General features: G+C 33.5%; 4 protein-coding genes across 4 annotated transcripts; 3 read left to right on the top strand and 1 right to left on the bottom strand.

Annotated features, from left to right (window-relative positions):
* Positions 1–2,307: 2,307 nt before the first annotated feature.
* On the top strand, positions 2,308–2,817 carry LOC108563416. Its single transcript, XM_017922086.1, has 2 exons — positions 2,308–2,361; positions 2,419–2,817. Exons 1-2 carry the CDS (start codon positions 2,308–2,310, stop codon positions 2,815–2,817), a joined length of 453 nt encoding a protein of 150 aa, XP_017777575.1.
* A 523-nt stretch (positions 2,818–3,340) lies between these two features.
* On the top strand, positions 3,341–6,030 carry LOC108563422 (IQ and AAA domain-containing protein 1). Its single transcript, XM_017922092.1, has 5 exons — positions 3,341–4,358; positions 4,416–4,896; positions 4,953–5,422; positions 5,476–5,700; positions 5,758–6,030. The coding sequence occupies exons 1-5, from the start codon at positions 3,377–3,379 to the stop codon at positions 6,009–6,011; spliced, it is 2,412 nt and encodes an 803-aa protein (XP_017777581.1). The 5' UTR covers positions 3,341–3,376; the 3' UTR covers positions 6,012–6,030.
* A 736-nt stretch (positions 6,031–6,766) lies between these two features.
* On the bottom strand, positions 6,767–8,461 carry LOC108563429 (phospholipase A1 member A-like). Its single transcript, XM_017922100.1, has 7 exons — positions 8,308–8,461; positions 8,069–8,186; positions 7,761–7,903; positions 7,457–7,702; positions 7,208–7,399; positions 6,974–7,148; positions 6,767–6,914 (listed from the first exon to the last, which is right to left on the bottom strand). The coding sequence occupies exons 1-7, from the start codon at positions 8,378–8,380 to the stop codon at positions 6,860–6,862; spliced, it is 1,002 nt and encodes a 333-aa protein (XP_017777589.1). The 5' UTR covers positions 8,381–8,461; the 3' UTR covers positions 6,767–6,859.
* Positions 8,462–10,738: 2,277 nt separating this feature from the next.
* Positions 10,739–13,612, top strand: LOC108563428 (ubiquitin carboxyl-terminal hydrolase 5). The gene is made up of 7 exons (XM_017922099.1): positions 10,739–10,922; positions 10,995–11,120; positions 11,174–11,356; positions 11,416–12,122; positions 12,192–12,722; positions 12,776–13,350; positions 13,409–13,612. Exons 1-7 carry the CDS (start codon positions 10,827–10,829, stop codon positions 13,579–13,581), a joined length of 2,391 nt encoding a protein of 796 aa, XP_017777588.1. The 5' UTR covers positions 10,739–10,826; the 3' UTR covers positions 13,582–13,612.
* The last annotated feature ends 2,060 nt before the right edge of the window (positions 13,613–15,672 follow it).

Below are 15,672 nucleotides of genomic sequence, written 5' to 3'. Positions count from 1 at the left end.
TTGTTAAACTGCAAGCAAGGTCGACTGTGGTAAATGTATATTAATAATGGAGACAAAAATTTGTAGTGAATTGAACTCGCTTCCTTCAGACAAACTTTTCATCAAAAATAACTGCTAATTTTTAAAAATTAATCACAATCAATTTTGAATTAGATTTTTGAATAACCTTTTTAAAAATAATTGCAAGTAACCTGTGACTAAACATGAACCAGAAAAACTTAATAGTGTGGCAATTATTTGAATTGAAAAGAGAATACAAATATGAAAGACTTACAAGTCCCTTTCACCACTATTCACACATAAACAATGATTCAATTAGTTGTCTCTAAATCTGTTGGGTAAGTCTTGCGGTTTGAATCTTTTTAATCTACGGCGATGATTTACTGTATGCATTAGCTCCGTAGCCAGTTGGTTTGGGTGGTTCTCTAGCCGGCTGTGGTATCTTGTGCTAGCCTTAGCTATAACTTTCTAACTGATGTTAGCTTGCTTGTGGATGTCAACATTTGTGTAGAACCATGGAGCATTGATATATTTTCTCAGCGTTTTAGACTGGAATCTCTGTATAATGTCAATGCTGCTATTACATGCAGATCCCCAAAACTAAATTCCATAGGTCCATATCGGTTTTAAAATAGCTTTATTGAAAAACTTTGTTTTCTATGGAGATGAATGCGTATCTACTTAATAACCAGTCCAGCTTTCTGGCCCTCAAATTAAGATATTTTCTCTTAGTTGCTATGCACGTTTTCCAGATAAGACGACGATCTAGATACTTGGCCTCATCTGCCTGAGGCAGAGTGCAACCATTTAAATGGTATGGAGGACAGGTCTGTTGACGCATAGTAAGCATTACATGCACCGACTTAGTTTCGTTGGCTATAATTCTCCATTTTTTAGCTAGTCATCGGTGTTTATAAGTCTGGCTTGGAGCATTTGTGAAGCAGTTGTTGGGTCAGTGTGCGATGCTAGGACTGCAGTATCAGCGACAGTGACTTGTTGAGATGTAGACAGAACCGCCGTGAAAAGGAGGTATAACAAGGATCCTGAAACGCTTCCCTGAGGGACTCCTGAGATAATTGGTAGAGTTGTTATTTTGTCATTGTGTTTGACCTGAAAGTGTCTCCCCGTTAAATATATTTTAAAGATGGTATAGTATACGCAGGGAAAACATTTCTTAATTTTGTATAGTTTGTCATGGAATGTTACTGAAGAGTACCTCTTCTCCTCAAGACTTCTACTGATCTCGTCACTACATGATGTACTTGCTTCACAGTACCACGAAAACCGAATTAGTGGTCAGCTGCAGCAGCAGCTTCTCAAAAGTCGTCGTACCTATTAAAATATAGTAGAATAATTTAAAACTGTTATTGTAGAAATTATAATAATAAAAGACAATGTCGGGATTTTGATATAGTCGGGATTTCGAACATCGGGATTTCGATATAGTCGGGATTTCGATATAGTCGGGATTTCGAACGTCGGGATTTCGATATAGTCGGGATTTCGATATAGTCGGGATTTCGATACACTCGGGATTTCGAACGTCGGGATTTCAATACACTCGAGATTTCGAACGTCGGGATTTCGATAGACGGAATTTCGGTTGTGGGGCTTGCGATTGCCACCGGTTTAATTGTACCCCATGTATGATGTAGGTAACCAAATTTACATAGATTTTTTTTAATATAGAATAATAATCCAATAAGAATAAAAACAGAATTACAAATGATCAAAAATTATTTCATATACAAAATATATTTTTAATTTTACAAACAATTTACTTTTTTCTAAAAACAAAAACAGCCGAGTTATGTAGAAAATAGAGTTGTAGAACATAGCAACCTGTATAAATATGAATATTTTATCAATGCTACCAATAACTGAGACTTCTAATAATAATGAGATAGGATTTAATGATGATATGTGTATTTTTTTAATTTGTTTCAATTACCATTGCATTTTTTTAATATACTTAAATAAAATTGAATCTATTATTTATTAAGAGAAATTGTTTAGTAACGAATAATTATATTTTTAAACGAATTTTTAAAGTAATTTTATTTAATGTTATCCCGTTGAAATGCATTATCACGGGCAATTAACCAAAATTTCAATTGAACTAATATACTTTTATATGCTTTTAAATTAAATAAATTGCTCTACAAAGCCTGAATTGAAATGCAAAACATCAACATGTTTATGAACTAAATACAATCCGGAAATTGCCTGCAATTTAAACTCTATTTTAATTTCCAAATGAAAAGTATAAAATGACTGTGAAGCGCAGATATTCATACAGAAATCATGATGCGTTTGTCCGTGCTAATTGTGGTGGTTTTAATCCACTTCTGTGAAGGTGCGGTAAGTTTTTACTTGTTATTAAATAAGATTTTTTGTATGATAATATATGATTTGTAGGTGAATGTTCTGATGCCAGAAAGTATACCATATTCTGGTCCAAGCGTGGTTTCGTATATTCCTTCAAGTGATGTTAACAGTGCTGTCGGTGCTGCTTCAGCGTATATTCCAAATCCAACAGTGCCTGAGCCTACTAATTACATGGAATCCTCAGTTTCAAACCCTTCTATATATCCCAACAACAACGTGGGTAATTCAAATATTGCATTTACCACATATTCCCCACCCACAACTGAGGATTATATTTATATTGATATTGACGAGGACCCAATCATAAAGAAACGATTGAAGTTGTTATGCACCATCACCAGGGAGAAATTGAAGCGCAAGAACTTACCACAGGAAAGAATACAAAAGCTTAAAAACCGTCTAAAGAATAGGTGTTCACAATTTGAATAACATTTTGACAGAGATATTTTTAAATGATTGAATTTGTCATCTATAAAAAATATTATTTGTAATTTTATTTTACATACATACAATTTGACTTTAACTACATTCTTAACGTGAAGATATGTTTTAAGAATATAAAATAATAATTAAAAGCTTTTGAATTATTACTGTAACTGCACTAAATAAAATCATATTATATCTTTTTACAAGGATATATTATCAAGTATAATTATCGTATTATTAAATTATAGTAACCCATAACCCTAGTTATATTCTTTTATATATGAATATAATAAACAGTTAGTTTTGTTTGATATACTTCAGCATCTCTTCAACATCTGTAGTGCTGGCTAATTAACTAACTTTATATTTCCTGGTACTACTATGAAATATTTTGTTTTATATGAATATAATGATCGATATTCAAAATAAAAAGAATTAAATGATATGAGGGTCTAAAGTTTGGTTACTATGCCAATGGGCCTCAAAATCAATATGAGCTATATACACACAAACTCGTTAGGGCTGTTGGGTCTTCGGAACCCAATTTCAGTGTACGTTCGGAATGTCTCACAAAAGTTACGACTTATTATGGCGAGCCACACATGAGCTCTTAACGTCGATTGTGGAAAGCGAACCGCAACAAGCGGACGTCCGGCAGCAAAGGAAGCAATTGGCGACCCTTTACTTACGCTACATAACTGCAGCAAACGGATTCACTGAATGCGTGGACCAAATTGTGCAACCGCAGAAAAGGATCCTCATTTCAAAGCTGCTAACTGCCACACTTGGTCGCATCTGCGAATTAAAGTCAGACCTCGTCGAAGCAGATTTGAACGAATATACTCATTGCGGCGATGTACTAGATTCTTTGAAACTGACGCCGCGCGATGTCGATCTAATCATACCAAATTACTTCCGTTTGGAACGCAAAGAGGAGCTCGACTACCGCAAGGGCATAATCGACAGTGTCCTGGAAAAGCTTGGTCTGCTGCACAAGATAGAAGTGAAAACCCCTTTATCCGAACAGCAAGCTATTTTGCTTCTACAAACGCATGAACGAGCAAGACAAGGCCGGCTGCGGGCGCAGTTCATGAAAGAAATAAAAAATTTGAAAGAAAGAAACAAACCGCAGCAGGGTGAAGACGACGAGGAGAGCGAAGCAAAGATTAGTCTACCAGCAGCTTTGTGTATCCAGAAAGTATGGCGAGGTTACCAGGCAAGAAGAGCAACCAGAAAAAAGAAAATACAAGAGATGCTCTTAATCGGTATGATCCCCAATAAGAAGAAAAACAATGAAGAGTTAATGAAATCATTGCAAAACATGGACGCCAGAAGAAAACTACAAGAAATCCGAAAGAAACACTACGAAGCCGTCGTGGTGAAGTGCAAAAATAAGTTGGAGAAGCACCAAAGAGCTTTGGTACTGGAACAGCTCAGTGATCAAGTCAGGTCATGGCTTTACGAATACAGAGAACAAACAGGCAAAATCCCCGACTACACCGTGTCAGAGAGATCCACGTCAAGGATGTTAATTAGCAGACAAGGTAATTGAAAACAATATTTCCGTTAATATTTATTTTTATTATTTTTTCCGTTATTAGGAACTGGAACAGATAGCGAACTGAGTAAATCAACTCAAATCTCTTCAAAGGAATCGAAAAAAAGCAAAAAATCTAAAGATATCAAGGAAGAGATAGAAGAGGAGACCGCTCCGAAAACTTCAATCTCTATGTTTCTGCCAGAGCTAAATTTTTGCAAGGAAGAATATGAAGAAAATTGGAAAAATAAGGATGAAAGTCAGAATCCCAATCAATATCACTATTTGGACATAATCGAAAACGAGCAGATGGAGAATATGGAGAACGATTTACGGAAAGTCGTGGACGAAATGATGAGGGTTGAGTTACAGTTGCTTCAAGAAGCGTTGGATCGCGATCGAGGACATAAAAAGATCAGAAAATCGAGTAAAAAATCTAAACGCAGCAGTAAGAAAAGCAAGAAGAAGAAGGAAAAAGATTTAACTCCTGACAGAACTACGGAATCTTTATTCGAAGAATTAATCGCCAATGGAATTATCAAAAGGTCTGTAAACTATACTATAACTATATTTTTCTTGTATAATAATTCGACAAATATAGGTATCCTGAAGTGTTCCTTAAAGACTTCATTGGAGAAAGGTCCTATCATACAGCAGTTCCTCACAACACCGGGAAAGACCCAAAGGTATTCTTAGGAGATATACGACAAATCCTCGCTGAATTTTGCATCATACCCATGCTGCACCCTCAACTGCATGACACCACGCCTCATATAAAATCATTACTGCTAGCAGGATCAGAAGGCAGCGGTAAAGATTTTCTTGTTCATGCGATTTGCAATGAAATAGGTGCAACTCTTTTCGATTTGACGCCAGCTAACATTGTCGGAAAATACCCTGGAAAGTCGGGTCTCATAATGCTTTTACATTTAGTTATGAAAGTGGCAAGGTTAATGCAACCATCCATCATATTTATGGACAATGCAGAGAAGCCATTCATGAAGAAGGTTCCAAAATCTGATAAGTCGGATCCCAAAAGGTTGAAAAAGGATTTACCAAAAATCATAAAAAGTAAGCAAATCATGAAGTTATTACTTTGCTTCACTCAATATAATATTTTTCAGATTTTGATATTGAGGATAGAATTATATTTATTGGAGTCACAAACTGTCCATGGAATGCGGATCAGAAACTGCTGCAACAAGTATACCAGAAATTTATTTTCATCCCTAGGCCGGAATACAGCTCAAGGTTCGCGTTCTGGAATCAAATGCTGCAGGATTTAGATGGAATTAGTTGGCACTTCAATTTTAGCGGCGTCTCGAGAATTTCGGATGGTTACACCATTGGCAAGTTTAATTGAATACTATAATAAATATCAATTATATGATATATATATATTTCAGGAGTTATAATGTCAGCTCTTAATGAAGTTTTAACAGTAAAAAGGAAACTTCAATTAAGAGTCAAACCATTGAACCCTTTAGAAATAATAAATGCTTTGGCCAAGAGGGTACCCGTCTACAAAGAGGAAGATGAAGCTATGGCAAATTGGTGGATGAAAACGCCAATGTGCAAGAGGAGAACTAAGGCCATCGAATCTCTTATTGAGATGGAGGAAGAGATGAAAGCTAAACAAGCCAATGCTAAAAGGAAATAGATATAAACTCTCGCTAAATATAACGAAAATATAGTTTAACAAATCGATTAAATAAATAGTATAGTTTATAAATATATTCTTATAAATTATATAAAATAAACACATTTTTAGATACTATATACTTCTATGATAAATAAATTAGAAAAATAAAATGGCAAATATACTTATATGTGAGTAACTAATAAAATTGCTTATTTTAACTCTGATGTATAAATTAATTTACAAATACATATTTTAGAAACCAAAAACCTTTTACAAAATTATAAATCAGATAACCATGGTTTAACTACATATTCATCGGAGCTCAATGAGCCATGAAGCGTTAATACTCAAATAAAGCAAATATTTGGGATGAGGGCAATATAGTAATATATTTATTAACCACAAATGTTACCAAAGGGCTATCAACCTAAGTTTTTCCTCCCAGAGACACATTTAAACATAATTTTGGATTTGGTATTTCAAAGGATGAATCTTGATAGATCATACCATCCTATGTAAATTCAGTCGAAGTAGCTGTCTGATTCAGTTGTCTAGAAATTTAGGAATTTCTGACCCCTCAAAGAGTTATGCTTTACAGTATATATTATAATTGATTATATTAAATATAATATTAGGTATAAAGTAGATTTGAAGTTTTATTTCTATATTAAAAATTATAATCCCTTAATTTTGACTAGTTTATATTTTTATTGATTTCCAAATTATTTAACTATGGAGACAACTAAGCCAAGCACCATCAGATATAAAGAAAACAAGTATTGAAATAAACATGCTAGGGTTTAAAAAATAAATTCATCAACATGTACTAACACATTAAATCAACCACACGGTGAATTCTCTGGTCTTTAAGTTAATGAAAATGGATATTTAGTGTTAGTTTTTACGTAGTATAAACCATATCTGAAATAACATATAATGTGTCATTACAGATTATTTTTCTTTAAAATTATGTAAGTTACTTATAGGTATCGGCTTGGCCCATGTAAACATCGGACTCCTCGAAACAACGGCTATAGATTGCCTCATCGACGTTTGCGCACTTTTGAGATTTGAAGGCCTTCTCATTGAGAATTGATTCAATGAAGTACATATAAGCCCTTCCATGGTTACAAGCAATGCTCTCTGTTACTTTCCCTGAAATGTTTAACATACTCATATACTTCTGAATAGCCCACTCAAGTAATGAATTTTACAAATGTCGTATAACTCCGGACATCCCGGTTGAAATCTTCCTCCATTCGGATAAAAATCCACATGTCCTAAAGGTTGTGCCAAACTTAAGATCCGCATGTAAGTGTGAATTACATCTACAAGTTTAGCATCTCCAGGATCCAATCTCAAGTTTGGAGGTACATCATTGTAACCAGGTCCAGCGGGATCAAGACCTAAAAGATTACATTTTTTATGAATACTTTTACTCGACCGATAAAGCTCTTCCATACCAGTTATTCTTCCTAGTTTCCCATTTTTTATTCCATCTCCAGCAATACCAGCAACGTGAGCTCCTAAACTATGACCTATTACATGAACGTCTTCCAGATTCACTCCAGCTCTTGCTATAAAATTAATAAAGTTATTCAAAGCTTCCCCTGCTAATTGCGCTCCTTTCATAGCGGAGAAATATTCGAATTCACATAAAACCGACCAATCCATGCCTACCACATTGTAATCTCCAGTCGACAAATAAGCTAAAAACATTATGAATTAAATAAACCAACAGTATTTAATGGGATTCATTTCTATTACCGTTTTTCATCATTACAAAGATTTCTTCTCTGATGCTACTCATGAAGCCATGGGTAATGATCTTCGTGGGTAGACTAGTATTGAATCCGGAATCTTCGAATCCTCGAAAATCTCCAATTTTCAAGTTGTATGGCTTTTGACCGCTGTGAAAGTTATTCAATAATACTAATGAAGATATCATATAACACCAACGACAATGAACAAATATAAACTTTCATTTTCCCCATAAATTTCCGCTTCCGCCTCAATTTTTAGGTCATAAAATATTTGATATTAAACAATAAAAATATATATATTTTTACACTTACTTAACAAACACAATGAATTGGACGGGGGGCCCATTTGGTTCCAGCAGCTGAGAAATATTGTTTTTGTTAGTTATAGCTGCAGATGCTGCAAGTCTCTGCGCATCTTGACCCTTTGCCACTAAAAATAACATTCCAATCATAAAATAATAATATTTAGTATTTCATTATGTTTTAATAATAATAAAATTGTGCTCGAACCGTTACTTAAATAAATTGCAACTAATAGAAATTAAACTCACTCATAACGACAAGGAGGAACGTGGAAGCTACAAGAACACTCATGGCTGTAGCTGCAGCTGCTACTGTGCTCATTATTACAAACTAATTAAAAAATGTTACGTCTTTTTACAACAATTTAGCGTTTCTCTGTTCATCGAGGTTTGGATAGTTCCGCGCTCGAATTCCGAATGATACAATCACGCATATACCGCATATAGATCTAGTCTAATTTCCGGATGTTATTCGTACGGCATGCGAACAACAATTTAGGTTTATCGTGGGCAAAAATCTCAATTAGTCATCATCATTAAACAAACAGAAATTACCAAGATACCATTTCAATACCATAGATCTGATTTAAAATGGTACAAAAAAGTGCATATCATTCATATTGCACATATAATTACTGAAGATATAAAATTAAGTATTGCTATTAAATTATAATGTTACCTGTTGTTTACATGTATAAACATGTAATAGAATATTATAATTTAAAGTAAAAACAAAATAATGAACGTAATTATTTATTAATTATTTTTTTACACATGTTAATGAAATACATATTACAAAACAAAATTTTTAACAATAAGTACTATAAGTTTTTCTAATAATTAATTTATAATAATTGATACATATGTTTTTCAACCTTTCATAATAATTCAATTGATAAAAATATTATGCCATTTCTCACTTTAAAATAAGGTGACTGCTGTCATTTAGAGACGCATTAAAAATTTAATGCAACTCAATTTTTGGTTGATTTATTTCTTAAATTAAATTTTTATAAATTAGATGATTAATAAATACGACGATTGAGCCAAAATTTGGCAAAGCGTAGATTGAAGAGCTGTTGATTAAATAATTAGAAAAAGAGATAGTGGAAAGTATCAATAGTCAATAATATTGACAAATATTCGTATTTCAAAGAAAAATATATTTCATTATTATTAGATATTAACTCAATATAAAAGTGCTGTGTTCAACCTTAATAAACTACAAAGACATTTTCAAGAAGACTCCGAATTGATATACTTTCGAATATATAGACTTCCAGAATTTTTACTCGTATTATGAATTTCTCATATAGTAAAATATGGTCCCGTGGACGCCAGTTCAAATCGTGGCCATGCCCGGCCCTTTTCGAGCTCCCTCGGTGCTTACAGCAATAGCAATATAATGGTAAAAACTTCCATTGGGAAGTTTACCAAAAAACAAATGTCTACCGCCGTTAGATTTAATTAATGTTTGCAAGAATAGATTGTAAAATAAATATACAAAGACATAATAAAAAAATATATATAAACTAATGTAAAATGTAGGATAAAAAAAAGTATAACTTGGTGTTACTTTTTAATGATTTTGCTCTTCATATCTATGGTTATTTTTAATCTTTCGCTTTTTATTCGGAATCATGCAAGTGTTACTAAAAAAATCATAAATAATATGTGAACACAAGTTTTTAAAATGATGTAGTTGTCCTCGTCACTCGTTAAACAAAACGTCGCTCGTTAAGCAAGTCAATTTTTACAATTTATTTTGCAGCGCAATTGTTAAACGCAATGCTCGTTAAGCGGGGTTCCACTGTAATCCTATTAACATTCAACAAAGTATAGACCTCCATGAAGTCTTTAAATGTAAGATAAACCTATCGAAGTTTGACTTCCAATGGGAACGCTTAATTCCCAAATTATAAATGAAACCCTACTCCCAATCACAACTTTCAGCCCATAAAAATAATAATAGTTAACTTAGTTAAAAGAATAAGAATTTAGAAACGTCATAATTGTAATGTACATAGTTTTAGTAAGAAACACACTGCATTAATCAATAAAGTTATTATAAAGTGAATTAATGTTTGATTAAATTCCCTACTGCTGTTATAACATTCTAGTATATTTCAAAGTATAGTATACATGTATATATTTCTGTTTCTAATAATAAAATAAATTGAACTATTCTAGAAATAATGATAATAATATATTATATAACAATTAATAATCGCAGTGCCAAAACCTTGTAGATGCAATAAAAATAATTGTATTATACAATTAGTATTTTAGCGTTAAAAAAAACAAATTAAAATATGAATATTACAAATAAACGCAAGAGGTCTTGACCGTTTTTAAACAAAACAGAAAATATCATATTCATTATTTTTATTGTAATATTTTGACATTAAATATATATTAATTTTTAGTTATTTTAATTTTATATTCGAAATTTCTGTAAAAAATACATTAAGTTCTTAAAAAATAGTTTGCACTTGATTCAATTTAATATTATGTAAATATTTAAGTTGTCGAAATATTTTATAATATTCTCTTTTTGTATCAATCGATATAATTAATATTATATAGTATCCATAAAGTTTGAAAGTTTTAAACTTGGCGCCAAACGCAAGAAACCTATCGACCCGGCTGTCCAACAGCTGTTGACAGTTGCCTACAGTTGCCGGATGATTCGTAATTTTTATTTGTGTTTTGAGAGCAGTTTTTTTGATTTTTTAGAATAACTTTTGTGTCTGCAAATTATCGATAGTATGGATCTGTTGCAGGGCCATTTGACCAAAGTCAAAGTGCCAAGCACGATTGACAAGGTGTACAAAGATGAATGTGTCTATTCCTTTGATAATCCTGTAAGATTTAGATATTGATCAATTTTGAGGTTATACATTTGAACGGTATATTATTTATCATCTTTATTATAGGAAAGCGAGACTGGTTTGTTTGTGAGTCTAACTACATTTGTTGGCTTGGGCAAGGATTATGTAGAGAAGTACTTCCACAAAACTGGAAATGCTGTGTTCTTACATATGCGAAGGGAAAGGCATGAGGTAAAATATTGAGAGACGGTTACAAGTGAATGTTATATAGTTAATATTATCAGGTATCCTCACCATCACAGGGGGATGGACCAGAGAAGAAAATCACTCGACTGGCAATTGGTGTTGAAGGTGGCTTTGATCCTGAATCTGGTAGAAAGAAATTCGAATTTGAGGATAAATATCAAATATGTGTGATGCCTAATTTTGTTATGATCCCATGGCCAAACCCAAACTTTCCAGAAATTGTGAGACTTCTATATTATTTACACTAATAGAAGTATTCATTCATTAAATTATATTGCAGGTATTGCAAAGTGTCCAAACAATTTTGGAAATGCAGTCTGCATTTAAGAAAGCTGAGCTTGAAGCACTGGCAGGTACTTGGGATGGTGAAGCAAGGATTATCAGTAAGCATGCTGAGAACTTGGAGCAATTGAACACTGGAAAGAAGATTCCACCCAGTGGTTGGGTTTGCGAGAAATGCGATAAGACTGAGAACCTTTGGTTGAATTTAACTGATGGTAGCATTCTTTGTGGAAGGAAGTTCTACGATGGTACTGGCGGTAATAATCACGCCGTCGAGCATTACGACCAGACCGGACATCCGCTTGCCGTCAAATTGGGCACCATCACTAAGGATGGCAAAGCGGATATATTCAGTTACAGCGAGGATGATTTGGTCGAAGACCCCAAGCTGAACGATCATTTGGCGCATTGGGGCATCAACTTGGCGAATATGGAAAAGACTGAGAAATCGATGATTGAACTGGAATTGGAGCTGAATCAAAAAACGAACGAATGGGCTGCAATGCAGGAAAGTGAAGGCAAACTGACTCCACTATTTGGACCCGGATATACAGGGATGGTTAACTTGGGTAACTCCTGTTATTTGAACAGTGTCATGCAGATGATGTTCACTATTCCCAACTTTGTTGCAAAATATGTTAATAATGCTCAGCAAATTTTCGAGAGTTGTAGCGGGGATCCAGCTGAAGATTTCAACGCTCAAATGTAAGTGATGATTTTAATGTTGCTAAAAAGATAAGTATCATTTTATATTAAGTATTCCAATAATTGCAGGGCAAAATTAGGCGCTGGTTTGTTGTCTGGTAGGTATTCAGTACCACCTCCTGCTGGTTCACCAGTCGACGCAGATCCACCTGGTATATCTCCTGCTATGTTCAAATCGTTGATTGGCAAAGGACACGCCGATTTCTCCACGAAAAAGCAGCAAGATGCTCAGGAGTTCTTCCTCCACATTTTGAATTTATTGGAAAGGAATACCAGGAACTCAAGTAATCCAAGTGATAGCTTCAAGTTTAAAATAGAGGAGAGATACCAATGTACTAGCAGTGATAAGGTAAAATACACCCATAGAGCTGATACCCTTCTGGCTCTGAACATACCGATGGAGGCTGCTGTCAATAGGGAAGAGGTTACCGCATATGAAGCAAAGAAAGCCGAGGCCGAAGCTCAAGGAAAACGTTTAGATCCGAACGCTTTGGTGCGACCAAGGATTAAGCTGTTCTCTTGCTTGGAGCTGTTCACGCAAACTGAAACAATCAATCAGTTCTTCAGCACGGCCATCAACGAGAAGACAACAGCCAGAAAGTAATTGTATTTGAACCAATCCAACTTTGCATTATTTAACCGTTGATTTTTAGGACGACACGATTGGCGACTTTCCCAGATTACTTACTTATTCAATTGAAAAAGTTCACGATGCGCGAGGATTGGGTTCCAATTAAATTAGACGTTGCCGTCGAAATGCCCGATATCTTAGATCTGAATCCTCTAAGGGCGACCGGTCCTCAACCTGGCGAAGAGAAATTGCCAGACCTGGGTGAAAATTCGCCCGTGCCGGAGCCGGTCTATGATCAGAATATAATTTCTGAATTGATGAATATGGGTTTTCCACAGAACGCGTGCAAACGTGCACTCTACTTCACACAGAACTCGAGCTTGGAATTTGCCATGGCATGGATCATGGACCACATCTCTGACTCGGACTTCGCTGATCCGTTTATGCCACCTGGTCTTGAAAAACACTCTGACGATTTCGTACCGAACATGGAGGCATTACCCATGATCATGGGTATGGGTTTCACGCATTCGCAGGCTGTTAAAGCACTCAAGAACACCAACAATGATATTGAAAGGGCCGTCGACTGGATCTTTTCACATCAGGATGAGCTGGATAACCCTGCACCAGCACCAGAGTTTAAAGACGGTGACAGCAGTAAGTCCTTAGCTATTGTTAATATACTCAGATTTATGTAATTCATATTATTTTTCAGATTATAAACTGGTCGCATTCATCTCGCACATGGGAACATCGAGTATGGTCGGTCATTACGTTGTACATATCTTAAAGGAAGGCAGATGGGTAATCTTCAACGACAATAAGGTCGCCTTGTCGGAGAATCCACCAAAGGAATTGGGCTATTTGTATTTGTACGAACGAATGTAAAGTAAAATAAAAATCAACACGTTGCCCCATCGCCGCGCATTTAGCTTCGAGTAACCTTTTTATTTTTGTTTCGTTATCAACAAGTACATTTCCTTTCCATTTTATTTAAATAAATTATGGAAATGTAAGTTTGTTACTTGAAATAAGTAAGATCGCTTGTAATTAAAACACTAAATAATCTATTGTGGAACTATACATTTCATATATGTATATCGATTGAAAAATTTCAAATTTTCGAGAGTAGATTGTAAACCTAATACTAGGTAGGCTCAGATTTGATAGAATATCTCTTTACATTTACACTGAATATTTATTATCTATTTTATATTTGGCGAAATATTTGTTTTCAATAAAAAGAAAGACTTTATCAGTATATTTATTTTTGTATTCAATTAGCTGCAAGAACTCGTACATATGCGTACATCTATGCGCATTACAAATTAATAAAAAAATATATGATAATCAAATATTTTTGATTACTGAAAGAGTTTTTCTTTCAAACTCATTTTGAATTTCAAACGCGTCGCGTCATTATGTTTGTTTTAATTTAATAACCGATATCTCATAAAATGATCAAGTTAGAACAAATCCATGAAGATTTTTAAGATATATATTTTCATTCATTTATTTCTAATACAGCATTTACCTTTCTTTAACATCTTGCTCAAAATAGGTTATAAGTAGCGAAAAATATATCGTATAAAACAAATCCTAAATATTTCTAAAACTACCACATGTGGATTCATTTAAAACTTATTTTTGGGATGAGTCATTTTTAATTAATAATTAAAGATATACAAATCCTATAAGCCATCATTCATCCAAGAACAATTTTTTTTAATACAATATACATCATATATTATATATTTTTATATTTTAAGTCTAGGTTAAAAACCGGTTTTGTTGTTGGATTAATTATTAATAATTATATGTTGAAAAATAGAAAGGATAGAAAATGATGTCACAACACAATACTTCAATATAAAATACATGGGATTGAGAGCAACGATTACTACGTCAAAGCACACGTGTCGAGTATTCAATTCACAAGTGGCGCTTCTTTAATAAATCGCTTATTGATTTTTAGAATGGAAAAAGCATCTGCCCATCTACTTGTATTTACAAGTATAGTCAATCTACATACACTTTAAAAATAACAGTTTGACGTACAAGTATTGACGACATTTTGGCGGATACATTAACAATTGAAATATGTGTGTCAACTTTGAAAATATTTATAAATATTAATCTCAACAAAATAGTATGCACCAACCCAATATAATTTATTCAAATATAAAATGAATTTAGAAACATTTCAATAAAAAAAAAAGATATTTATATTATAACGGTGGCAATAGCAAGCCCGACAGCCAAAATACCGTCAATGATATTCCCGACGTTCGAAATCCCGACAACCATAATCCCGACTGTATCAAAATCCCAACTATATCGAAAATGTCTACAATAACATTTTTAAATTATTCCGGAGCGTAGTGACTTTTATATTGTTATTAATAATAAACAATAACAATTAATAATCTAAATGTATTTGAGATTATTTCATAATGTTAAGGTTTATTATGAATAATTCAACAAAATTAAATAAATTAATAATAATTTATTGTTATTAATAATTAAAGTGTAGCACAAGGTGATTATGCTCCGAAATAATTTAAAAATGTTATTGATAAATTTTTCGATATAGTCGGGATTATGGTTGTGGAGATTCTGATACAGTCGGGATTGTGGTTGTCGAGATTTTGATATAGTCGGGAATTCGAACGTCGGGATTTCAATAGACGGTCTTTCGGTTGTCGGGCTTGCGATATAGACCCATATTATAATTGCATAATAATAAGTATTTATGTAATAATGGCAATACTGATTTAACCACTTAATGTACACTTGTATTTTGAATTATTGGTCAAAAACTGAACCTAATTACATTGGAAAAAATATTTTCAGTGGCGTAACAACTGTAAAGAAACATCTTTTTTTTAATCAATTTATTATTTACAATCTGCCTCATGCTGGCAACTAGTAAATATAACAATGAGCGGAATAGTTTCCCATTGGAAACCTTCCATAACA

This window comes from Nicrophorus vespilloides, unplaced genomic scaffold (genome assembly GCF_001412225.1).
Source record: "Nicrophorus vespilloides isolate i.1.1-1 unplaced genomic scaffold, Nicve_v1.0, whole genome shotgun sequence".
In the NCBI taxonomy this organism is placed as follows: Eukaryota; Metazoa; Arthropoda; class Insecta; order Coleoptera; family Silphidae; genus Nicrophorus; species Nicrophorus vespilloides.
This window is presented reverse-complemented; position numbering and strand designations above follow the sequence as displayed.